Source organism: Candoia aspera, chromosome 8 (genome assembly GCF_035149785.1).
Source record: "Candoia aspera isolate rCanAsp1 chromosome 8, rCanAsp1.hap2, whole genome shotgun sequence".
NCBI lineage: Eukaryota > Metazoa > Chordata > Lepidosauria > Squamata > Boidae > Candoia > Candoia aspera.
In genome coordinates this window covers 16,505,038-16,531,588 of record NC_086160.1, presented here as the reverse complement: position 1 = coordinate 16,531,588, position 26,551 = coordinate 16,505,038, and the positions used below count along the sequence as shown (strand labels likewise).

Below are 26,551 nucleotides of genomic sequence, written 5' to 3'. Positions count from 1 at the left end.
CCTTTCTCTGCCCTTGCAACTTAGGCAAACAAAATAGTAGATAGGAAACAGATAAGATTGCAAAACTAAAACCTGGATAGCATCAGTAAGACTGAGGGAGTGTTTATTTTTGTAGGTTATTCTGGGAAATGGTTGATGGCAGGCTAATGGATTTGGTGGGGGAAGGCAAATAAACCGCCTTCCTTAGTGATCCATTCCAGCTTCGTTCTTCAAAAAAGAATGGATCCTGTGCTCTCCTAATTTACAGTCGCTGGCACTCTTGTGTGCTTTATGGTTATGCTATGGATAAAAACACCTTTTGTGAAAATTTTTTGAAGGCCATATTGTGGGGTGTCAGAGGGTGAGAGCATTCATAACCTTTGCATCAGCCTCATGCCACCAATGGCATAGAGAGAGGGCGCGGGAGTGCACAGCTCTGTAAAGCATCGCCTGGGGGGTCCACAGTGTGCAACTTTTGGTGAAGCTAGAAAGCTGCCCTTTCTGGGAACACATTTGTCCCTCTCTGGTCCTATCTGAATTTGCAGGAGAATAATTGGCTGTTTCTTTTCCCCAGGGCACCAATGCCTCTGCTCTGGAAAAAGACATTGGGCCAGAGCAGTTTCCACTCAATGAACACTACTTTGGGCTGGTCAATGTAAGTATTATTACTCCATTCTGCCTTCCCCAACTTGGGCCCTTCAGATGTGTCAGATGTCAACTCCCCACATCCTTAGCTAGCGATCTTTAGCCAAGCTGGGAGGAATCTGTATGCAGCATAACCAAAAGGCACCAGGTTGGGGAACGTTGATTCTAGAGATTATTGTCCTCTGCAAAGGATCGCTTTGCAGGTATGAAGGTTAAAATGGGACAGGCATCTGCCTGCAAGTTCAGGAATCTATTAAAAATTTGTAAACAGGTTTGACCGAATGTGGATGTGAGTTCAGGACAATTGAGACAGAGAGTGTAGATGTATATGCAAGTTGCATTTTCATGTCCTTGCAAGGAACATACTGTACTTACTATGAAGGTCTGAAAGGGCAGCAAGGGCATTTACCAATTCTTTAAGGGACCCTTCTGATCAAAAACAGAGAGCAACTTAATCGCCATTTGATTGCCAAATCAAATGGCAATTAAGACAGCCTGTAATCTTAATTCATTGATTGATTACTTGAGTAATTAATTGGCAGGGGTACGGTAATGAGGAGCAAGCCGGATTGATACTCTGATGTTGCACTACCCATTTCTCCATTACTTACTTATCTGTACACTTATTTGCAGTTTGGCAACACGTGCTACTGTAACTCCGTCCTGCAAGCCCTGTACTTCTGCCGGCCATTTCGGGAAAATGTGCTGGCATATAAGGCCCAGCAGAAAAAAAAGGAAAATCTTCTGACTTGTCTAGCAGACCTTTTCCATAGCATTGCTACACAGAAGAAGAAGGTTGGGGTGATTCCTCCCAAAAAATTCATCTCAAGGTTACGGAAGGAGAATGGTATGTGTAGATCCAAGCAATCCAAGCCAATGGTCGGTGGACCAACCCCCATAACTTTTCAGGGTGCTGGTCTGATACACGTCATAGTTTAGGTGTACCATATCTGAGCTGCAAAAAACTGGATGGTCACTAGTGGGAGGCATAGAGCTTTCTGAACCATTTTCCTCTCATGTAGCAGCTATTTGTGCTTTTACAGCCCAGGTGTTGTTTGTGCCTTCGAGTCAGGTTTTTGACTCCTGGCGACTGTAAGCTTTTTCAGAAGTGGTTTGCCCTTGCCTGCTTCCTAGGGCTGAGAGAGAGTGACTGGCCCAAGGTCACCCAGCTGGCTTTGTGCCTAAGGCGGGACTAGAACTCACAGACTCCTGGTTTCTAGCCTGGTACTTTAACCACTACTCCAAACTGGCTCAGCATTAGTGGCATACAGCCCAGGTATGCTTCTGATACTTGTGCAGTCTTGGCCAGTTTGTCCCGGCTTAGATCTCTGCCCCACCTAGGCCAGGGAACATGAGACAGTCAACTGCAGGAAGTGACTGCTCCTGCAAAGAGCTGCAGTACGCACCCTTCCTGTCTTTGGGGCCCTGGGTCCACTCTTCCCCAGTGCCCTTTGAGGAGAGCTGACAGAGGCAGCATTTTGCATTTCCCGTTGGGTGCATGCTGGAGCCCAGTCTTCTTTGCTGTGTTGCATACATTGGGATGTAAAAGAATTGAGCCACAGATTATGCTAGGACTGAATTTAGATCATCTTCTCTCATTGGATCCAAGGTGGGACAAATCCTAGCAGGAACAAAATCCTTTTTGACATGCATGAAGTGGCTTAGACATTTCTTCCTTTTGCTGTGAAAAATGTCCTTCGCCCAGAGGTTGCCTCACCCAACGCACTTCTTGGAAAACATCATGAGACCCCCATGGCATCCGTATGCAGAATTCATGATCTGCCATTGAGCCACGGCTCATAGGATCCTAAAGTTTGCCAACTGTCCTGGCTCCTGATGCCAGCCACAGCCTTAGGCACTGGGACAGTAAGGTTGGAGCCTGGGGACTGAAGAGATGAATGGGTATACAGGTCGTCCTCGCTTAACAGCCACAATTGGTACTGGAATTTCAGTTGCTAAGCAATGTGGTCATTAAGTGAATCCAACCCAATTTCACCACCATTTTTGCAGTGGTCACTAAGCGAATTACCATGGTCATTAAGCAAGCCATGTGGTCATTAAACAAATCATGTACCCCATTGATTTTGCTTGCCAGAAGCTGGCTGGGAAGGTCAAAAATGGTGATCACATGACCGTGGGACGCTGTGACAGTCATAAATGTGAACTGGTTGCTGAGCACCCAAATCACGATCACGTGACCATGTGAATGTTGTCACTGTCGTAAGTGCAAGGACACACCTGTAGTTATGGGTTGAGCACCTGGTTTTTCTTTATTTTATTTTTTTCCTTTCATTCCTTTCTTTCTGTATTGGTTTTATTTGTGTCTTAATCACTATTGTTAGCTGCCCAGAGTTGTGTGTGCTACAAGATGGGCGGCTCCATTCATCTTTTAAATAAATCAGTAAAAATACGCCCTTTCCTCTCCTCTTTTTTTTACAGATCTCTTTGACAACTACATGCAGCAGGATGCTCACGAGTTTTTGAACTACTTACTAAACACCGTTGCCGACATTCTGCAAGAGGAGAAGAAGCAGGAGAAACAAAATGGCAAACTGAAAAACGGAAACATGAACGAAGCAGAAGAGGACAACAAGCAGGAGCTCACCTGGGTGCACGAGATTTTTCAGGGAACCTTGACCAATGAAACGAGATGCCTGAACTGTGAAACTGTAAGCACTGGCAGGGTTAGCACAAGAGTTACTGGTGAACGACTAGATAATCTGCGCCTAGTCAGAGAAATCTCTACATTTATGAAGTCACTGAAATGCAGGTGGCTTTAGTTGGTGAAGTCAGTATTTGTTTATTCATTTCGTGTGTGTTTGGGGCCGTTTATCTAGTTCACTGTCCCCATTTATTGCAAATACTATTTTTAAAAGGACTGCTGATCTCCCAGTCCAGTCTCCTTATACATGCAAAGAGCATGTGCACATAATTTTAATATAAATATCTTTTAATATGCAAATATCTATGCAAACAGCATGCGTACATATCTTTAATATGCAAATATCTATGCAAACAGCATGTGTACATACCTTTAATATATCAGTCTACAACTTTGGAAAAGGTATATAGATTAAGTCTGTGCACACCGGAAAGTGCTTTGGAAGATGTGCCTCAGACTTTGCACAAAGGCAGCCCTTGTCTCCTGCTAAGTGAAGCAGCCATGTCTTTTTCAGGCTTCTGCATGAAAAGAGATGCCACCAATTTAAGAAGTCAACCCATTTAAGTGTATCTTAAGCAGAGTTGCCTTTCTTCAGGTGTTTGGGCAGTCTGAACAAAATTGTGGCTGCTTTAATCAGAGCAACAGATCTAAGGCAGCCGCTAGATGGCCACAAAGAGATATGGAGAAATCGAACTTTCTGATGTCATCTAGCGTTACCCAGATTTTTTTCAGCTCTGATGTGGCCACAGTGCTTTAAGAAGAGCAGAGAAGGGCTGTGTTTGCTTGAAGTTCAGAATCATTTCTGAAGTATGTAGCTTCAAATCCAAAGAACTTGTTTTTGCTATGACACTGGGCTGGCTTTGGCACCTGATGGAAAAGCAGACTCTTACAGAGCCACTCCTTTCTGTATGTCAGATACAGAATTAAGTTAGAATTATTTATCTTCAGTGAAAGTTGACTGAAAGGAATAATAGCCAGAGGAGTGCTTCAAATTGAAAAGCAGTAGGTATGAAACTTTAATGCTGTAATGAACTAACTTCTTGCCATTCCCTAGATCAGTGGTTCTTAAACTGGGGGTAATTTGGACATATCTCAGGGGTAATGAAGCAATTTGTAATTGCTCATTTATGAGTCAAAGACCAATTTGGGACTTGTGGTTGTGTGAAACAACAGAATCTGGGTGTTTATTTTAGAGGGGGGTTAATTACATTATTCAAGATTGGGAAAAGGGTTAATTGGGTCAAACAGCTTAAGAACTACTGCCCTAGACATTTCCTTTTATTTACTTCAGATCTTTTAAGCTATTCTTTCTGGTTTTGCCCTCTGTGAAGCAGCACACCAATATAACTTAACACAACCTATATTTCCTTAACCTGCTTCAGGATATGGCTTTATAGTCCTTCATTATGGCCAGTCAGTCATCATAACTGAAGGATTCAGAATGTAACATTCGGTCCTGAGTCACACTTTAAGCCATAGCAGGATTTATTTCTTTTGGGATGGATGGAATGTGGGAATCCATTTGTTCTGGCTTGAAGGAAGGAGAGCGATCTTGGCATGGCCTCTTAACTTCAGTGGGAAAAGGGGGAAAGGGGGATACAAAGGCTACCACGAGGGTGAGGCTTTAGGACCCGGGAATGGGCAACATTTTCTGGACCTCCAGAGAATTCAGTGTGACCTTTTCTTCAGTTTCTAAATCAACAGCGCTTTGGGATTTACATTGCACCTTGTTTTGGTTTCTGATCTGAAAGTGGCAGGGAATCATAGCACAGAATTTGGACGCATGGTCTGAGAAGGCTTCTGGTTGTGTCTGTGCTGCAAAAATCTGGATGAGCTCTAAACCACCATACTCTGGCTTGATCAGGAGCAAATAGGATAGATAAATAAAGGCCAATAAAAAGATGCAGAAAACGGTGTTTGCTGCTTACCTATCCCTGGCTGCTATATATACAGTAACCATACATCCTTGATTGTAAAGGATGGCCCTTTATTTCAGAAAGCTGTCCTTTAAGTTTATTTAATTTAATTATTTATTTTCTTGGTTTTGCTCATGAATTTTCCTTTGTAAAACAACGTTATAAATATAAACAATTAACTTTTTTTTTAAAACCCTTATGAACTTATTTCAGATTTGCCCCTTTTTCAGGTTTGTCCTTTATTTTTTCCAAGAAAATATGATCACTGTAGCTATATGTGAACCTCTATGGATGATGACGACGACAATGATGATGATGATAACAATGACTTTATCTCACCTTTTTTATATCGCTAAGGTGGCAAGCACACCTAATACTCCTGCCTCCTATTTTCCCCACAGCAACAACCCTGTGATGTGGGCTGGGCTGAGAGAATGACTGGCCCAAGGTCACCCAGCCGGTTTTCACGTTTAATTATAAAAGTATAAAATAAAATTTGGATTAGAGTTATGTTGAATACACAATTATAATTACAAAATCTGAACCATGGTTAGATGTTACCTCTGCATTGGACCACAAATACAAACCTGTGTCCCTAGAAATTAATTTGGTAATAATTTGCATTGGGAAAATTGCCTGCCCCACTGCTTCAGTGCTTCTGTAAGATTTGGCAAGCTCTTCCTGATGTATTGACAGGATGGGAATCATTCTTCTAAGATATCTACCCTTAAATTAAGATGCTGTAATGCTTTAAAATGCTATTAAATCTTGTTTTTGTGGCAGGTTAGTAGCAAAGATGAAGATTTTCTCGATCTATCTGTTGATGTAGAACAGAACACGTCAATAACTCACTGTTTAAGGTAAATGCGTTTTCACAATGGGGAGCATCTTTTTTGCTTCATGGTCATTAAAGATTTGCGGGATGTGAAAAGCAAAAAGTTATATGGTGTTTCAGAACAATGTAGCATAAGTCAAATAAAGAAATATAAATGAAGCTTTCCTTGGCAGGCAGGAAGTCAGAATATACATGACATAACAGAATATTTGGCAAAAGACTGATGCCTCTGTTATTGCTTCAGAGAAGTCCCATCAGCTGTAATAGGATTAGTCAGAAGCAAATAGTTTGAGAATAATATACACAAAAAAGAAACCAACTGGGAAGGTCATCTATTATTTGTAAATCCAAGAGCCTTCTATTAAATAATATAAAGTATTTGCTCCCAAGCTTTAGAAACTGTACTTATCACAGCATTTAATTATACAAAAAGTTCTTAGCATCCATTAAATCCTGTTGAATTAAATACAGCATTTAATTTATATAGATTTACCAGAGTAGTACTGACATAAGAAGAGACATGTTAAAGTCTTTCTAAGCTAAACACCTGTTTAAGTTTTCTTGTCGGAATCAAACTTGGGCAATACTAGTGTTCCTTCTTCCCAGTTGATCAATTGATTTTCCTGCTTGATTTTATTTCCCGCTTGATCAATTGCTTTAGCTCCTTGGGCAGGTAAGTTACCTGGCCTTATCTGAAAGGACACATTTTATTCTGGGCTTAATTGTGAATACAGTAGGCTCCTTCATCCAGATGCTTTGATGTCCTTAGGTAGGGTTGATGCATGATGCAATATTTGCTCAATCGGCTGCAGCTTGAAGTATTGATAATCTGGGACACTGCTTTGTCTAGCTCAGTGTTTTTCAGTGTTTAAACTTGGCAACTTTAAGATGTGTGGACTTCAACTCCCAGAATTCCCCAGCCAGCTAACGCTGGGGAAGTTGCCAAGTTTGAAAAACACTGGTGGAAGCCCTAAAACAGGCTTCAAGCAATTTAAAGAAACAAGCAAACCTTCTTCTCCCCGCCTCCCCCACCTCCAAGGCAAAACAGCGAAACAAAACAAATCTCTGAAATCTTGAAACTTACATAGGGGAAAAAATCACAGGAAAAAAACCAGGTGGTCTTTATGCTGCCCACACCTTACCATTCACCAGTTGACATTGCCTGTTTGGAAAAGACCACAGAAAGTGGTAAGCATAGCCTTTTTTTAAGGCCCAGTTTGGGAAATCATGGGCTGTAGTAACAGACTTCCCTTACCCCAGGAAGTTAAATGGAGACAGTTTGAGTTTCTTTCTAATGTTTTCTCCCTTCCTGGGCTTCGTTCATGCTTTTGTAACTGTTACCTCGTAGCTTCTCCTAGGCCATCTCTGGGGCTTTCTACAGTTTGTCAGTCTTGGGAAGATGCTGGCCATTTTTACCTGGCATCTTTTATTGCTTCTTACTGTTTTTATGTGCAGGTTTCTGTTTTATGCCTTGCCAGCCGCCCCAAGTTGGGTGGCCGTATGCATTTGTCAAATAAATGAATAGATAAAGATATTGCAGAAAGGGGGGGAGCACTTCTACCCATGCACTGGCATCTGTGTAATGGCATCCCAGCCTTGCTGTTGGTGTGTGGACAAGTGTTGAGTGACTCAAGGTAATTTCCCTGCTTAACAGCTGATCTGAAGCTACAGTAAAGACAGGCACAATAATTCACAACCAGATCTGTGCTATCCAAAAAGGTCTAAAAATTGTTACCTTTGCTACTTTTCAGAGACTTCAGCAACACAGAAACATTGTGTAGCGAACAGAAATACTACTGTGAGACCTGCTGTAGCAAACAGGAGGCTCAGAAACGGTACGTGAAAGATGGTTGTCTCATCTCTGTGCAGCTTAAGCTGCCTTCTTGGGGCAGATTTTAAAGCAGCAATTAAAACAAGTTGGAATCTTTTTGGCTTTAGATCCCTGCTGAAGAGAGAGTATTTTTACTGTATAGTTTCCTCGACAGATGTTGGAATAAAATTTCAGATAAAGCACAGTGCTGCCTGTTTTGTTAAAATAAAGTTTCTGTTTACAGAAAGGTTTTGTTTATTTCTGCCTGTATTCATCCAGAATCTCTTCCTGCTCAGCCTCTAAACACAGCTTGTTCCCGTCACACAATTCCCTAATCTCTTCTGGATCCTGGATCTCTAGATCTGTTACTTCAGATTATAGATCTAGTCATTATGCTGCACTCCATAACAAACTTTGCATACACCCAGAATGGAAGGTGCACATGATAGTCATCCAGAACCTCCGTTGATGCATTTACTGGTCCATGGACTGCAGTAAATGTCCATCTTGTTTTCTTCAGGGCACAAACACATATACAGTCACTAGAACTGCTAAATTTATAATTCAGCTGAGAACATGTTTTATAGAACACATTGGGTAGCATGTAAAAGTGATGCATTTATCTAAACACACATGGTTTAGCATTTTTTAGTATTCATACTATTGTATTCTATTTTATCTTTCTTTTTTTCATTCATCTTATCTTACTCTATTTTACCTCATCTTACTTCATTTTACCTTATTTTATTCTCCTTTATTGCAGCTGATGCCCATCCTTTCTTTTTTTTTAATAAGAATTTTATTAGTTTTCCATATATAATTCAAATACAAAATACAGAATATAGAACAAAGAGAGTACAGGTCTAAAGAAAAAAGAAAAACTATAAAAGTGCAGAACAGAGAGAGCAGAAACAGAAAGTGACTTCTGACCTTCTCCAATACAGATACGAATACATTTACAAGGATGCCCATTGTTTCTTGATATGCTCAATTGACTAGTCAAGCTATCCAATACGATACGATGCCAGTCCATGGAAAGTTGTAGGAGGAACAGAAACACAAATATTTCCTTCCTTCCCTTGATGGTAATAACTGGTCCATGTGAAAATCCAGCATATTTCTCCTTGCAGGTGGTTCTCAAAAGTTGGTTCTCCACAAACAGGAGAATGAGATAGTAGAGTCATAAAATCACAGTTTGCAGACTGGGCATACCATTTGACTTCCCCCTCATGCTAATGCATTTTCTTCAGGAACTATGTGTTTATGGTTAATTTCCAGCTCAAGTTTTCTTCCATGGATCATGCGTAGTTCTTTCTGCTCCCTTTTTTTTAATCCTCACATCCCTGTAAGGTAGGTTAGGAATGTTGCTGGTTCTCCTTGCAAGCAGAAAGCCAGCATGTCCAAGAAAGACTGGCCCACTCTCTCCTCATAGTGCTACCATGAGAGTCTTTTTTCCTATGTTTAATTTTGTAAACACAGGAACTTTCACTTAACAGTATCTTCCAACTATAGTGTGGAGCAATACAGTCCTTGCTCTGTTTTGGGGCTCTGCGATCTTATTCTCATCTTTGTTCTGCTGCATATCCCGAAACAGTTGAGCAGGACTCATCAGTTTCCTGCATAATGGATTCCCCAAAGATCTGTGCATGGATCCAGTTTCCCTACTAGGAACCAAGAAGCTGTTCAATCCTTTGAATGTTCAAGTTGATTCACATCTCTCATAACTGTGATCCTTTGTCGGGGGTGGGGGGATGAGGACAGAGGATAAGCATTTTATTGTTCTGAACAGCCATAGATTCTGTTTTAAAAGAAGTGGGGCAGGGGGAGTTGAACAACTTTTTCTAAGTAAAAGTGCTAATTATTATTGGGAGGAGGAGAAAAGAGTCAAGTTTGAAGTATAAGTTTAGTGACAGATAATTGTAAATTATTCCCCCACCCACCTGTAGAATAAAATGCTGTCTGTGTGCCCTCCAGGTATGTTGGGATTGCACCATTCAGAATTCCCAGTCACCATGCCCAGGATGCCTCATGGTTAGGGGAGTCCCAAGACACCTAGAGGATCTCCAGTTAGGGGAAGGCAGATCAGAGGGCACCATCCTTCATTCCGTATCCTCTTTTGCCTTTGTAGGATGAGGGTTAAGAAGCTGCCAATGATCCTTGCCTTGCACCTGAAGCGGTTCAAGTACATGGAGCAGCTACACCGGTACACCAAGCTGTCTTACCGGGTGGTCTTCCCTCTGGAGCTGCGACTCTTCAACACATCGGGGGAGGCCATCAACCTGGACCGCATGTATGACTTGGTGGCTGTTGTCGTTCACTGTGGCAGGTAAATTGCACTCTGTGCTCTGCCAGGAAGTAAACCTGACGTAAGGGATGAGGGATAGTCTTCTCTCTAAGGTTAAACTCAGCTGATCAAGTGCCTATCAATCTGGAAGCCAAATAAAGTTCCCTTTTCCTGCCCAGAAGAGTTTTTTTATATATCCAGGCATTCCTAAAGCATTCGAAAGTAGGCAATCATTGATTGATTGATTGATTGATTGACTATGAAAATAAATTGGTTGTGTAGAAAGGGAGAAAGAAAAGGGAATTAAGTTGCTCAAGTTTTCAGAAGGAGGAGATAAGGCTGCTGGATTGGTCTTTAAAAAAAAGTCCCATCTGCATTTTAGTGGGAAAGAAAGGAATGAGAAGGGTGCTTCTCTTTTCCACCTTCCAGATTCTTTTTCATCAGTATACGAATAGTCCCAACATATGTCACTGTTCTGTTCCTGGACTTTTGCATAGATGAGTCACCAATTTTGTGCATAGAAAATTGAAAAAGGAGACTGTGAGTTCTAGTCCTGCCTTAGGCATAAAAGCCGGCTGGGTGACCTTGGGCCAGTCCCTTTCTCTCAGCCCAAGAGCCAATCAGGTGTGGTATGAGAGTTCTAGTCCCGCCTTAGGCATGAAAGCCAGCTGGGTGACCTTGGGCCAGTCCCTTTCTCTCAGCCCAAGAGCCAATCAGGTGTGGTATGAGAGTTCTAGTCCCGCCTTAGGCATGAAAGCCAGCTGGGTGACCTTGGGCCAGTCCCTTTCTCTCAGCCCAAGAGCCAATCAGGTGTGGTATGAGAGTTCTAGTCCCGCCTTAGGCATGAAAGCCAGCTGGGTGACTTGGGGCCAGTCCCTTTCTCTCAGCCCAAGAGCCAATCAGGTGTGGTATGAGAGTTCTAGTCCCGCCTTAGGCATGAAAGCTGGCTCGGTGACTTTGGGCCAGTCCCTCTCTCTCAGCCCAACTCACCTTACAGGGTTGTTGTTGTGGGGAAAATAGGAGGAGGAAGGAGTAGTAGGTATGTTCCCCGCCTTGAGTTATTTATGAAAAATAATAAAGGTGGAACAAAAACAAAAATAAATAAAATACCCAAACAATTGCTCACCATTTATGTTACTTTCTTAACATAAAAACGCGGTCACATTAAACATGTCTCGTGTAACCCAAACATTACCCTCATATACTGTACCTGTAAAACGCTCAGGTTTGGAAATGAACCTTCTCATGGGAGTGGCTGATCTCTTTTGTACATTCCCCTCATGAAAGCATTGCATGGGGCCTTCTACCTAGTCCAGGAGCATGGCTTAGCTGATAACAGCTGTCAGAGAGATGTTTTCTTCATCAACTGCTATCTTATCTTTTAAAGGACTACAGACTGATTTGGTAAGAAGGAAAGAAATATTTGTCTGTGCCGGAGACAAATAGTTGAGGAAATAAACACTTATTTGTACTCTGTTTTTAAGCTTCGTCAGACAACTGATGGCTAATTGATAGGTGCAGAATGCTGGACTAGACATTCTGGTCTCATCCTGCCGAACAGGGGAACACAGCTATTTCAGTTTCTGAGCAGTTTGTTAATTTAGGAACACTTCTGATACTCAGTCCAAGATGTGTTACTGTATGTTTCTCCAGGTCACATTTTTTTATTGGCTGGGGTGGGGCTTAGGGGCTCAAGAGTTTTGCAAATTTGCCTCAGATGCTTTGGATAATCACCCGTGATGTTTGGTGTCTTTAATGGCAAGAATAAGACGGTGGAGATTTGAATTCATTAAGGGCCCTTGTTAGAAAATATGCTCCTGTGCATAAGCTGAGGGCTGAAAGAATAGTGAGGAATGAAGTTGCAGAACCTCCCATTAAAAGTAAAATAAAATGCTCATGATAATAGTTGATCTGGATGCAGGTAGCTCACCTATCATCCAATGGTAGCAGATGTTCATTGTATTCAAAGTAAAAGTAAAAGCTTTGAGTAAAAGGTTTATGAAGACAGAGAAAACTCACTTCTGTCTAAACTACATCTTGAGGAGAGACAGGACATTTCCTTTGGTTCTTAAATTCAGAGATTCCTTTCACTAGCAATAGGCCAGGTGAGAAATAGACACAGGACCAGCATGTGAAGATCCTGCCCTTGATCTGTCTCTCATCATTGGCCCTGTTGCCCCAAACAGCCCCTAGGTGCAAAGAGATTATTCAATCCCCACAGAAATAGGGGTTGAAACATAGTTTTTCAGTGAAGGAATTTTCTGTTCGTTTTAAATGTATAAGGCAATGTGCAGAAGTCCACATCGTCTTTTAAAGTGATCAGGAAGTCTTATGGCCTGCCTGCATGACATGGAAAATCAGCACCTGGGAGGGGGCCTTGAATTTTTTGACCGCCTTCCCTGCAGACACTCCTGGTGGTAAGCAAACAGTTGATAGAAATAATGAGAAAGTGGGGGATGCATTTGTTTTATTTATTTATTGTACAACTTTTCTATATCGCCCACTTAAACAACTCGGCGTTGAAGCACAACTGACACCAACTGATGATGGCCAACAGCTAAAGTGGCAAGAAGGTAGATTCTCCAAGGGAAAGGCCTGCGCAGGGCTCGTTGCAAATGCTAGAGCCGGCTCTGGGCGGAAAACAAGATTAACAGCTGAATCTGTTTGCAAATGGTTGCTTAGTGCAGTAGGAAGACTGGGAGAAAGCTGGCTTCACACTCTGGCTGTATACACTGCGTTTGAAAAAGGGTGGCTGAATATTCTATATAAAAATGTTCCACCATGCTGAAAACTAGATGCTGGGTGTCATGTTTGAAGATCAGTTTTTTTGTTTGTTTGTTTGTTTGTTTTTAGCATACCCAATCTGGACTGCACAGCAGAGCCCCCCTCTCCTTATTCCACTCAGCCTGGTAGGCAGTCCTGAAGCCGTGTGGTGGTGCTTTTTCCAGACCCTTGAAAAATGTTGATTCTAGCAGGAGGACCCTACTTTATGCTCCCTGCATGTGTCTGATATATTCATGGGACTGCTTGGTAGGCTTTAGTCATACAAAGTCCCAGAGAAAAATGAATCCCTGCCTCTTCTACCATCCCAGATCACTGCTGTCTAAACAGCTCTTTCAGTGTATTTAGATATCCTCTTTGTCCGTACGTTAACTCTATGGAGCCTGGAACTGAGGTGGAGGAAGAAAGGCGTGCCAATGAGAGCTCACCTCCTCTTGCAGGAGGGCAGCAGGAGAAGAAATGAGGTCTATAAATGCAAATGGTCTGGAGAGCCAGTTGGTTGTGGCTCAGGCACCAAGTTAGAAACCAGCAGGCCGTGAGTTCTAGTCCCACCTTGGACATAAAGCTAGCTAGCTGGGTAACTTTGGACCAGTCACTCTCTCCCAGCCCTAGGAAGAAGGCCATGGCAAACCACTTCCAATATTGCCAAGAGAAATGCAGGGGCTTGTCCAGGTGGGTGCCAGGAGTCAAGACTGACTTGAAGGCACCCATACAAACCACTTCCCACACCTTCCCTCCTGTGTCTTCCCTACTTCTTCCCTTTTTTGGTCCACTTGCCATTAGAGCATTGGTGGCATCAGTTGAACTTGGAGGCTTGCATGGAGAATGTTCACCTCCAGGACTCTACGCGTGTGAGGAGGAGGGAGGGAGAAGGGGCTTCACTGTCACCCTTGGCTTCTGCGACAACCTTCTAGGAAGAACAGGATGTCAGCGTGGATGTTTCTTACGTTACTTCTATGTTTAGGAAATTCTCCAGGATCTCTCCCTGTTTTTTAAATTTGTGGGTTTTTTCTTCCTTCCTTCCTTCCTTTTTAGTGGCCCTAACCGTGGACACTATATCACCATTGTGAAAAGTCACGGCTTCTGGCTTTTGTTTGATGATGATATCGTAGAGGTTAGTACACCGATGATTTTAAGCAAAACTGCAGAGCCTTAGTTCAGCCTGTTTATCTGATACAACATTTCACTTGCTGAAAGTAAAGTCTTCATTGTTAACTTTTAAGACATATGGACTTCAACTCCCAGAATTCCCCAGCCAGCATGGAAGGAAGTACAACAATATCCCTCTTTTGCAGAGCAAACTTTTCCTTGTGATTTGGAGGAACCCATGTCTTCCTTCCATGTTTTTTTCAGGGGCATCTTCAGGGAGTGATTAAAAAAAGTCAAGATGGCAGCCACAATAGTGCAATCAAAGCAGACACATATAAAACCCAGGTGGAACATTGGTCACACTGCTGTGGCCATCATCTTGACTTTTTTGACCAGGTAGTCCTTGCTTAATGACCATTCATTCGGTGATAGTTTGGACTTACAAAAGCACTAAACCCAACTTGTGAGTGGTCCTTGCACTTACGGCCGTCACAGCATCCCTGCAGTCACACAATTGCGACTTGGGCACTTGGCAACTGTTTCACATTTACAGCCATTGCAGCATCCCACAGTCACGTGATAGCCATTTTCAACCTTCCCAGCCAGCTTCTGGCAAGCAAAATCAATGGAGAACTGCGTGATTTGTTTAATGACCACCACAAAAGTGGTCGTAAAATCGGGTTGGATTCACTTAACGACTGCATCACTTAGCAACCAAAATTCTGGTCCCAATTGTGGTCATTAAACAAAGACTACCTGTACCATGTGGATACTGCTGGCCCTTTACAGCAATTTGTACATTACAAATTATAACTCCTCTTGCTAATGAAGGTTCCACCTCAGAAATTCTGAGGATGATTTTATTTGCTTTACATTATCAGATCACAATCTTAACATTTGCAGAAAAGCTGCAGAATTTCTTATGGCTGCTATTGCTTCACACAGGAAAATACTATCTTCATTTAAGGATTATGTAAAAAAATGCTTTTTGTGTTGTTTTATGTCTTTTTGTCACATGTTACTGACTGCATTAATGTTACCGAATCAGGAATCATTATACCAAGATGTTGTTATGAAGGGAGAAGAGGCAAAAGAAATTTATGCCAAGAATCAGTTGAATTCACATAAAAGAGACTTGGAGGAAACAAAGCTTAACGAAGCTTGAGTTGTAAGACTTTCAGACCTGAGACACTCCAGAGATCTCAGCTGATCACAATCTTTCCAACAGTGAGGGACAAATATATGCACACATTAAATTAAGTTTCTCTTAATTCTCAATTTCAGCAGTCTTGAACTTTTTGATAGCTTCTCTTTTTTTGTGGAGCCCTCGGTGCTCTCTGAGCCTGGTTGTTTTCTTGCAGACTTTTCATTGCCAGACTAGGCAACATTTTCAGTGCGAGAAGGGAGGGGGGGGTTGCTCTCTGTTTAATACCGTGGCTTGCCCTGCTTGTGTTGGTGGAGGTGCTGTTCTCCCTTGGGAGTTCCTTGATTGGGCTGCTGTTTGCTGCTTGGTTGATTGCCTGAGTTATTCTGTCGCAGGCATTCATGCAGAAAGAACAGCTGTTGTTTGGTCGAAGTTTGCATGCATTGCAGCTGTTCTGCAAAGTTTGCATTGCATGAATGCCTGCGACAGAATAACTCAGGCAATCAACCAAGCAGCAAACAGCAGCCCAATCAAAGAACTCCCAAGGAGAGAACAACACCCCTACCAACACAAGCAGGGCAAGCCACAGTATATAAACTGAGAGCAAGGCCCACTCCCTCTTCGCACTGAAGATGTTGCCTAGTCTGGCAATGAAACGTCTGCAAGAAAACAACCAGGCTCAGAGAGTACCAAGGACTCCATAGTTCAACCCTGAGCTACAAATATTCGCTTCTCTTTTTTTCTTTTCTCCTCCCAGAAAATTGATGCACAAGCTATTGAAGAATTCTACGGCCTGACTTCTGATATATCAAAAAATTCAGAATCTGGATATATTTTATTTTATCAGTCAAGAGAATGATTGAGAAGACTGTGACTTTCTCCGTACTAGAGGGGATCCTGACCAACACTGTTAACTGACTACTCCATAGACCCATCCAATACAGCCCATGCAGGAACATTGCTTAATTATTGACTCAAACTCCTAACTTATGACTGGAAAATTCTCCCATCCTAAGTTATCAAGAAGAAAGAAAAAATGTATAGAGACTCATTTCATCAGCTGAATCCCGCTGAATTGAGTTATAATGTTGGATAGGTGTTTGCATCACCATTAAGGACCATTTCTTCACTATTTCTGAAGCTCCATTCCTTTTCACCAGTGATTTGCAGACAGTCCTGTGTGGAGTTCTTGAGTTTCTTAGATGCTTCATGAGTGTTCCTCAACAATAAGATCACACATAATGAGAGCAATCTATAAGGTAGCTGCTAAGGTCCCTATCAGAGCAGGTGGCTGATCATTGATCCCCAGAAGGATGGAGAGAGGAAGGAAGGAGCGTTTAAAGAAGCAAGAATATGTTCCTCTGCAAGGAATAGGACCAGCTGAAGATTTTCACTCAAGCCACCTCTCCCAAATAAGAAACTATAATTGATACCAATTCCTTAAAGCAACATTTCTCAGCCTGTATACTTCTAGATGCTTTGGGCTGCAACTTCCTTCATCCTTGAACTTTTCACATGCTGTTGAGGGCCAGTGGGAGTTATTGCCTAAAACATCTGGGGCCCCCAGCTCAGGGAATGCTGATTTTTTCCATCTGATTTGCCCCATAACTATAGTACTGATTTTTGACTGAAGGTGTAAGTGTATTTTAAAGTGCACACATGCCGTTTTTAATTGCTGAATCCCAGTGAGCCTAGCCAGCACATTATATAAATGAGTTTAAAGGGGTCTTGTGCTAAGTGCTTATGAAAAGTGAGCAATGGATGCGAAAAGGGTTTTTGTGTCGTAGGAAATCTGAAATCACTGCTTTAAAGGTAACTGCTGCTCATGATAGGGGGAAATGAAAGGTAAACATTTTTCCCAGGTTTCCCGAACTGGGATTGGACGTGGATTATTTCACATGGTATCCTCCTTTAGAAAGCTGTTCTTCCCCTGATCCTTCTAAGCCTTGGGTTATTGGAAAAGAAATCGAATTGGCAACTTTAAGACATACCTTCACTCAAAGGGATTTTGGTCTTTCTTGAATCAAATCATGCTGTGGATCCAATTTCCCTGGATTTATTGTTCATTGTGGGACAGCACAGATGAACCAAGCTGGCCGTTCGGATTCTAACCTAATAAAAGATTTAGGAGATTTGGCACTAAAGAAGAGGAGAAGCTATTTCTCCATATTAGTTTCATTGCAAAAGTTACAGCTTTGTTCCTCACCCAAAGAGATACCCAAAATTTGGTTCTTGCTTGTTCAGATCTGTGCTTGTATCAGTGTCATGCACGTTGCCCAAGAGTTATGGTCCAGTTAAGCAATAATGATCACAATCCAAAGTTCCATAAGATTTAAACACACAAGCAGAATCCCATATGGGCAGGGATTTTCAGTTCTCTTTTGGAAGATTCAACAAGTGTGCATATGAGATCCTGCATGCTGCTAGATTTAATGGTGCTGGGTTCTACAGAGTGCTAGATTTCAATAAATTTCCTAGACTGCACAGAGGGCAAAATGGGATGGCATCTTCTGGAGTTTCCCAGGTTCTGTAGTATATTTCACATTTGCAGTAAGAGCCAATTCTTAGGTTGTCTCTTTGCATTTCTGTGTGACCAAGAAATTGAAATTTGGACAAGTAAAATAGATTCCAGTTTTGAATGCTCCCTTTCAGTTCAGTGTGATAAAGTAAATGGAGGATAACTGGCAAGATTGCTAAGGGAGGGACAGTACCACTGATACTTGAGTGCTTTTCAGTGCTAAAAGGTAAATTTAGCATCAATACTTTTGGTGTCCTTATAATCCTGCCTGAACTTTCTGTCCTAAGAACTAGAGGGCTGGTTTGCAGTGGTCCCCATCATGTTGTATGTCATAGAATGGGCTGCAATTGACAAGTGGGCTATGAAGATACAAAACTATCCTTCCTTCAAAACTATATGGTCACTACAGGTGCAGGACAGCTTTAGTTCTGACCCCAAATACGTTCCTGAATGAACCCTTGCACTTTCCTCCTGTAGACGTGAAGAACTGGCAATCAGATCCAAGGGAAAAATAAAATGCTGTAGTACCTTTGATGTAGCAGCTAAATACTGGGCTATCTTCATGCATCCCCAGCAGAACCTGTCATTTTTCTGATGTGATAATTAAAATCAGTCCTCTTTGCAGGGATGAACCATGATTAGAATCAACTGTCCTGAATATTAGCTACCACAAATTTGTGATCTTTTTATGATAACTTCCTTAATAACTATAAATAAATAAATAACTATAATAAATAAATAACTATAAATAAATAAATAACTATAAATAACTAAAGAGGAAAGGAAAGGACTTCTAGTTTGCTAAATTAATGGCTCTAAAATTAGGGTGTTGAATTGTCTTTACTGATAACATTTAAGTGGTGGTGTACTGCATACTAGGAACAGATGTTGATTCAAGCAAATAGGGGTGTCCATAAGAGATCAAAAAAGTAAAAAATGGCAACCACATAAAAATTGGGTAGATGGCTGCCACTTTGATTTTTTTGACCCCTTCCCCTGGATGCCCCTTCCAGCAAAATAGAGGACATAGAATGGAATCCATTGAACTCGCGTGCAAGAGGTCTGTTGGATTTGTGGATCTAGGTAGGGATCTATGTTTCAATTCAAGAGAAGAAATTCTAGAAGGGACACAAGCTCACAGCATTTCTTCCCCGTGGAAGAAAGTGCATGTAATTATTAGAAAACAAGACTGTTTAGCGCTTTCTGACTAGAGATCTAACGTGACTTACTGCTGTGCTGCTTATCCCCTCGTTAATTACTGTTGGAGTTTTCATCTTGGTTTGTCTTCTGAGAGAAAATCCTCCTTTGGTGCATGTAGTAGTTACCTTTTTCACATAATGAGGATTTTATAGAATTAGTTCTTGCTAGATCTTGCATTTTGAACATCAGAAGAATTCTGTGAAGCACTTTACTTTGGTGAAGAACCAAATCAGATACGTTTTTATCTTTAAGATCCAGTTAAATGTTTATTTCTCTTGTGATCCAACAGAAGAAAACCAAGTCTAACTTTCATTGGTTCATCCAGCTCTGCATACAGACACCAATATATTGTCATGAAATGGTGACTCTCAGCTCAATTCCAGGTCAGGCATAATGATTTTAGCAAGTATTGCACACATATTTCCCCAAATGTCCATGTTCAGAAGAACTAGAAATATATTTTTTCTGTTTCCCAAAGAACAAGCATATCTCATACTGGCATAATACTGTCGAAGATGCAAAGATAGCATATACTAAGTGTGGAATATAACTTACAAGCCCTAGTGTACAGCTGAAATAAAAAGACATATAGTATTCATATCAAAAAGACCTCAGTTTTTATCTGTAGCTCATAAGCCACAGAGAATCATCCATATATACAGACACATCACTTGATTATTCAGTGTTCAATTGCTGGCAGCTGAACATGTGAATGGACTCAGGCCTGCTTGAGATAAAATGAGAAACTAGGATGTCACGCTGTACACTTCAGGTTTGCATTCTTTTTTATTTCCACTGGGGCCAAAAGGAACAGAAAACGGGACCCCAGTTCCAGCTTAAACAAATCATAGTTCCCCAGGATATAAAACTCTTAAGAATTATACTTCATTTAAATTATAGTTAGGGAGCCAGCTAAGATGGTTTGATCCTGATTTGAATTAGAGTTTTAGAGAAATCACTTTCTGAGTTTGAATATACAGGGGAACTGTGGTTTGTTTAAAACCGAACACGGCCTTTGGTCTCCCCCTGCAATAAGAGAGGAGTGGGTGGGAAAGGGACGGGTTGCTCCTAAAATTGATCATGGCTCATTTACTTGGCAGGAAACTATGGTTTCCTGTGTCATCTACAGGCCTCTGTAAGCATTGTACTTGAATCTTTGATGTGAAAATTGTATATCTGGTGTCCATTCACACATGCAAAGAACCCCTTGATGTAGCAGTCATCAGGCTACCAGCAAGCCTGTGTAAACCAGTTCACAGCTAGTGTATTCCCGATCCACTTCTTGCATCAAAGGGCATAAGCACGATGCTGCTTCTTACGTAGGTACTGAAATGATAAACGATGATGACCCTGTTTCACCAGGAACCAGAATCAAGGAGGTTGTGTGCACCAAAGGACACCTGAGCGAACAGGCAGTGTAGCGTTGACCATGATGGGGTTGGGGTGTTGTCCTTTTGTGACTAAGACCTTTCGCTTGCGTTGCTACATTGCACAGCATTTTCTGAGATGGAGCCATCACTTTTCTGGCTGGCCAGCTCTCTGGTTGTGATGAGTAAATGCACTTTCTGGTTTGGTGTTGATCAATGTAATACAGATGTTTTGTATGCTGCAAAGGTTGCTGCCAAACATTTTTAGAATATCTGTTCAACAATTTTTTAAAAAAAATTTAAAAAGCTACCCTTGCTGCATAACTTGAATATTTGGAGTGGATGTTTTATGAACAAGTTTTGCATTACTGGAGTTTAAAAGAAGAAAAGGTGAAAATTGGGAGCCAGGGTACATTTGTGACTTACAGTGAATAAGATATTATTTTTGTGCTATATAAGAAAGCTAGAAGAGCGAAATAACACTTAAATATAATATACCAATTCCACGTTTGTCTTTCTGTTTCTCTGTCTCACAATTTGAGGATAATAAATTATGGCATTATTATTATTATTATTATTATTATTACTATTACTATTACTGTATTATTATTTCAGGAGTAAATTTGAAGTGCTTGGTTCCTCAGGATATACATGAACTTCCTGACTCTTGTCTATGAGCATGGGCTGAATTTTGTGATTCCCTGTTTGTGTACCTCAGGAGTGTAGGTGGATCTGACAAGTGGATCACATGGAAAAATCCAGTCCCTTTCCGCCTCAGTTACATCTTGTGAAACCTATGTCATTAATGTGCCCTTTATCAGAATCAGGGCACACCATTTCAGCTTCACCAGCCTGCACCCTGAGTATGGTTCCTCAAAAACTCATTCCATTCTCTCTGGTGAACTCACCCATCATTTTTGGTCACAGGGGAAGGTGCAACACATCCCCTGCTCTCTGAACAATGCTCTGGCTTCTTCCACATTGCTGGGTTGAAGGTTGAAATCCCAAAGAGAAATGAAGCAATTATCTGGCTGTATTCTGCCTTGGTCAGGCCTCACTTGAAGTATTTTGTTCAGTTCTGCACACCCCAGTTTAAAAAACAACGACAAGCTGGAGCAAGTCCAGAGAAGGGTTACTAAGATGGTGACAGGGTGGAAACCAAGTCCTACAGGGAACAGTTAAAAGCTGCAGAAATGCTTAGCTTGCAGAAGAGAACATCGAGAGGGGACATGATAGTTGTCTTCAGATATCAGAAGGGCAGTCACATTGTAGAGCAGTGTTTCTCAACCTTTGCAACTTTAAGATATTTGGACTTAACTCACAGAATTCCCCAGCCAGCATTAGTATTAGCTGGCTGGGGAATTCTGAGAATTGAAGTCCATACTTCTGAAACTTGCAAAGACTTGAGAAAAACTATCATAGAGGGTTAGGGCTTATTCTCACTTCTTCCAGAGGGTAAAACTAGAACTAATGGGATGAAGCTTCAAGGATGTAAATACGGATTAGACATTAGGTAGAATTTGACAATAGCAGCTCTCAATCAGTGGAATAGGTTACTGCAAGGAATGGTTTCTTTCTCTTCACTGGAAGTTTTCAAACAGGCTGGTTAGTCATCTATCAGGGATGATGTAATGAATCCTACAGTGTGCAGGAGTTGGATTTGATGACCTCTTAGCCCCCTTCCAACTATGACTCTATGTTTGACATGTTAAAAAACAAACATAGTATTGAGGAACTGATTAGCAATGAATTCTGAAAGTCTGTAGGAGCTTTATCCTGCTGTTCTTGCGGTGTTCCTGTGAGGGATATGTCTGTGTGTTTAATTTTCATCACCAGCCCTTTTGGTAGGCAGCCCAAACATTTATTCATAATTCTGCAGATTCATCTAAACTTGGCCTGTTTGCTAGCCCATGTGGAGACCGACCCACCAGCTTCAGGGACCAGTTTGGGTTCTCTGAGAATAATCCGCCCTGGGTTTGTCTGAAGGTGGTCTGTTCTGATGGATTGTTGCTGGGATGATTGGAACAAGCAGTCGTGAGAACAGACCTCAACTGGTCTTTAGAACAGTAAATTTGAGAGGGAGCTTTCAAGAGATTTCTAGATTGGGGCCTCAGCCCAAATATTTATTCTTTCCTCTATATCAGTCTTCCCCAATATGGTACTATCCAGATGTTTTCAATTTCAAAATCCATTATTCCCCATGAACACAGATAATGACAAGCTGGCTGGAGGTTTATAGGAAGTGATCCAAACCATTAACAGGATGCCAGATTTGTGCTGGATTTCAGAATGCAGGCAATGGATACTATTCTGTTGTGGCTTGAAAGCCCTTTTTACACTATTCTCTATGAACATGCATGGCCAAGTATTTCTGCTCTTCACTGTGAGATATGACTGTCACTGAGTATGCATTACCAACAACCAGAATCTCAGCCTGCATCTGTATGGATTGAGAAGACATAAGGAAACATTCAGCAAGAAAAAGAAATTGCATACATAGATATTTCATTTACAGGGGCCTAGGAACTTCAAGATGTTGATGGTTTGTAAATTCTGTCACCTCTGGCCATTGACCATGCTGGCTAGCAGTGATTAAAACCAGAATCCCACAGCTTCCAACAGATCTTTTCCCCTCCTGCTTGTACAGTAAGATATAATTGTGCCATTTGCAATGAGAGACATGTATATATGGAAGTAGAGGCTGTGAATGCTAGCAAAATGCTATAAACTGTTATGGCTAAAATAAAAAAGAATTTATGTGTAGGACATCTCTCTGCCAGTAGATGTGACAGACACCAGGTTCAGCTTCCTGGTTTGTATAATCCCATTGTTCCTAAGGAAACTATTCCCTCCACAGAACAACCCCCCACCCCACCTCAATCCTTTCCTTGCTGAAAAGAACGCATTGCAGAATAAAACTGACTAGAGGCAGTGGAGATCTAGCCCTGTAGGATTGTCTAAGGCAAACCTAATAAGGAAGAGACTATAATATAACTAGGCAGAACTGCAGACTGCACAGTCAGTTAAGGGCATGGACCTGATCCCATCAATCTCGCCACCGCTCATTAACAAAAGAATGGCTATTTCCAACACTTCTGTCCCCCCCTCCCAAAAAGCAGTTTTCCTTAAAAAGCAGTTTCCCTTAACAATCAAATTTATTCAGTTTTCCCTACATGGTCCCAAGATTCTGACTGGCAATCAGGGCCCTACAATTCAAATTCTTATAAAAGGTCTTACCTTTCTATTGGTCTCTCTTCCTTTTCCTCTGTAAACTGGAACCCAACAATCACTGGGTAAGTAATATATCAATGCCTACTCCTGCTTCTATTGCTACCTCCCACAGATTTGAGGTGCTTGAATGGGATTTCCAAAGAGCCTTCATTGTTTGTAAAATACAGATCGTTAAAAACAATCTGTACCAGGGGTGTCCATATGATTAAAAAAAGCAAAGATAGTGGCCACAACGGTGCAATTAAAGCTCCATGTGTTTTTTGTGTGCCTTGCATAAAAAGACGTGGCCACCATCTTGATTTATATTAACACACACTGTGTTTACCCCTGATCTCTACTGAGAACAGCAGCTCCATGCCAACCACCTGCCTATCTCAAGTTGTAGACTTTACCATGTACATTTGAATGTCAGGGTTCAGACACCCACTCATATATAATAGGATGACCCGTTATGAGTTGTGTTGGAATGGAAGAGCTCTCAGGGTGCATGCTGGTAGCTAGGTGCAGCCCCCCTTTTCATGTGCAGATAGTGAAGATGTGGGTTGGAGGGCATATTGGGAGGGTAGGACTAATTCATGTTGTCTGCAATCTCCCTCCTCTTACATTTCTTGCATTCCTTGGAGGGGTTCATCTGAACGTGTACAGTATACGTGGTTACATGGGGAACAATCCAAAGGAGAGCTCTCTAGGATTCAGCGCTTAAAAATCCAATGATTATTTTGCTAAGGTTTCTTTTACTAGGCAACAGCTGTATAATTTAAGCGCTGATTCTCTGTGTGTTTCTTTTTCATTTCTTCAAAGTTGCTTATAAAAAGAAATGTCCCCTAGCGTCTCCATGTACAAATTGAAACACCCCAGGAAATATTTTGCACTTGAGAAATGCTATTAAGAATGGTCCTGGCGCTTGCTGTATGTCATTTTATAAGGATGGTAATAAGGATCTGAAATTTTAACGATCATTTCCATACATGCTCTGAGCATTTAGCTATGGAATGCTTTTATCTTTAAGTGTGCACAGTTCATTCAATATTTGTACCATTTACAATAAACTTTGGGCATTTGAGACCTGATTCTAGGAAATGTTTACTTTTTATCAGCTCTGTAATCTATTCCTTAATGTTTGCTTGTGGTTTTGAGAGCAAAGAGTTTAAAACATCATTTAAAGCCAAATCTAATTTTATGTTAGATGTGTATTCTTTATTTACACTCATTTGGCTTTCATTTTTTAAAAATAAAATATTAGGATTTAGGAATATTTGGTTGGGTTCTATGACTGGTAAACTGACAATGATTATATTTTCATAACTATTTCTATGCCACTGAACTTTAGCTTTTTGAGTTTATAGAAAGAAAGAATGATATTCAGGTGGAAGTGTATCAGGAGCTAGTAGACTGGGTATTTGCTGAGATTGTAGCTGGATCCTACTAAAGCTATCAAAGTCTGTTTATTGCTCCTGCTAGAATACAAGTAAGATTGTATTCTGTACCATCGGTTCAAACAGAAAAGCCTAAGTCTCAGTCTAGGACAGTGTTTCTCAGCCTTGGTGACTTTAAGATGTGTGGACTTCAACTCCCAGAATTCCCCACCCAGCATGCTGGCCGGGGAATTCTGGGAGCTGAAGTTCACACATCTTAAAGTCACCAAGGCTGAGAAACACTGATCTAGCAAAAAAGATATTTGTGTTAAATGATCAGTTTCTTTGAACTATTTTCTGTGAGTATCAAACATGCCACGCTGGCCATAATTAACCCATTCAAACAATTTTAATTTACAGTAAAGTCTGTACTGGTAATGCTGCCTCACTATGGAGTTGTTCATGAGTCTTTTCTTCTGAAGCAATCTCTCTCTCTCTCTCTCTCTCTTTTGTTATCAACAGTTTAATCAATTTAAGAAACTAATAGTGGTATTTTTTGTGTTTCTTTAGGTTGTTCCAAAGTCATTAATGCAACAGAGGCAAAGCAATACTTCTGCCAAAAAAACTCCTCACCCAACAGAGTTTCTGGAATAGTTTGATTTTAGCATTGTTGCCTGCAGGGAGTATCAGATTTTTGGACACTATATTATAAGGCTAACACAATTAATACTGGACCAGGAAGGTATTTTCATTCATGAAACATGGACACTTGAGACATATCAGCCTCGGTATCAGTAATGGCCAACAAATCATGTCAATACATTCACTCATAATTTGATGAGCCATGGCTCATATTTGAAGTTCTAAAAATATTACACATGACATTAATGTATAAATGACATGTTAATACCTATCAGACATACAGTATCTTCAGAGGGACGTGGTGGCGCTGCGGGTTAAACCGCTGAGCTGCTGAGCTTGCCAATCGGAAGGTCGGTGGTTCGAATCTGTGTGACGGGGTGAGCTCCCGTTGCTAGTCCCAGCTCCTGCCAACCTAGCAGTTTGAAAACATGCAAATGTGAGTAGATTAATAGGTACCGCTTCGGCGGGCAGGTAACGGCGTTCCGTTTAGTCTTGCTGGCCACATGATCACGGAAGTGTCTATGGACAAACGCCGGCTCTTCGGCTTTGAAACGGAGATGAGCACCGCCCCCTAGAGTCGAACACGACTGAACTTAATGTCAAGGGAAACCTTTACCTTTATACAGTATCTTACACTGACTCAGAACCAGCCTTCCAGCTTGTTTTATAAATACATTTGCTTCAGCTCAACTTGTATCTCATATTTCAGTGCAGATAACCCCCTCCCTCTGTTGTTTTACCAAGGGATTTAAATAAATCCCAGCTCCATTTCATTCTTCTTCATGCACAGAAAACATTCAAAGAATTTCATTAAAATAGGTTTTCTCATCTTTTCCCCGGCATTACTTTTACTAAAGGAATCATAATTCTGTGTTGAGACATCTATCAGATTTATTTACTAGAGGTAGTGTAAATTGGAGATATTAAAAGGTCCCTCCAAAATGTGTTGATGCAGTCCCCAGCCTGTGAGTCTCCCAGATAAGAGTATTTCTGATAGTCACCTAGGTGACAGTTGCTATAGCATTTCTCAGAATGTCATTTTCGTTTATTCTTCAAAAGCCAGTGTTTGTACATCTCTGTGGGAAGCATGGTG

At 41.3% G+C, this 26,551-nt stretch overlaps 1 protein-coding gene across 1 annotated transcript in view; it reads left to right on the top strand.

Moving 5' to 3' along the window:
* USP46 (ubiquitin specific peptidase 46) overlaps nt 1–20,801 on the top strand; it is a 30,819-nt gene extending 10,018 nt beyond the window's left edge. Inside the window, exons 2-9 of the mRNA XM_063310568.1 lie at nt 554–634; nt 1,258–1,471; nt 3,064–3,293; nt 5,986–6,062; nt 7,789–7,872; nt 9,976–10,173; nt 13,948–14,026; nt 15,903–20,801. Coding sequence (XP_063166638.1) covers nt 554–634; nt 1,258–1,471; nt 3,064–3,293; nt 5,986–6,062; nt 7,789–7,872; nt 9,976–10,173; nt 13,948–14,026; nt 15,903–16,004 — 1,065 coding nt within the window. The 3' untranslated portion in view covers nt 16,005–20,801. The remainder of the gene's footprint in view (nt 1–553; nt 635–1,257; nt 1,472–3,063; nt 3,294–5,985; nt 6,063–7,788; nt 7,873–9,975; nt 10,174–13,947; nt 14,027–15,902) is intronic.
* The last annotated feature ends 5,750 nt before the right edge of the window (nt 20,802–26,551 follow it).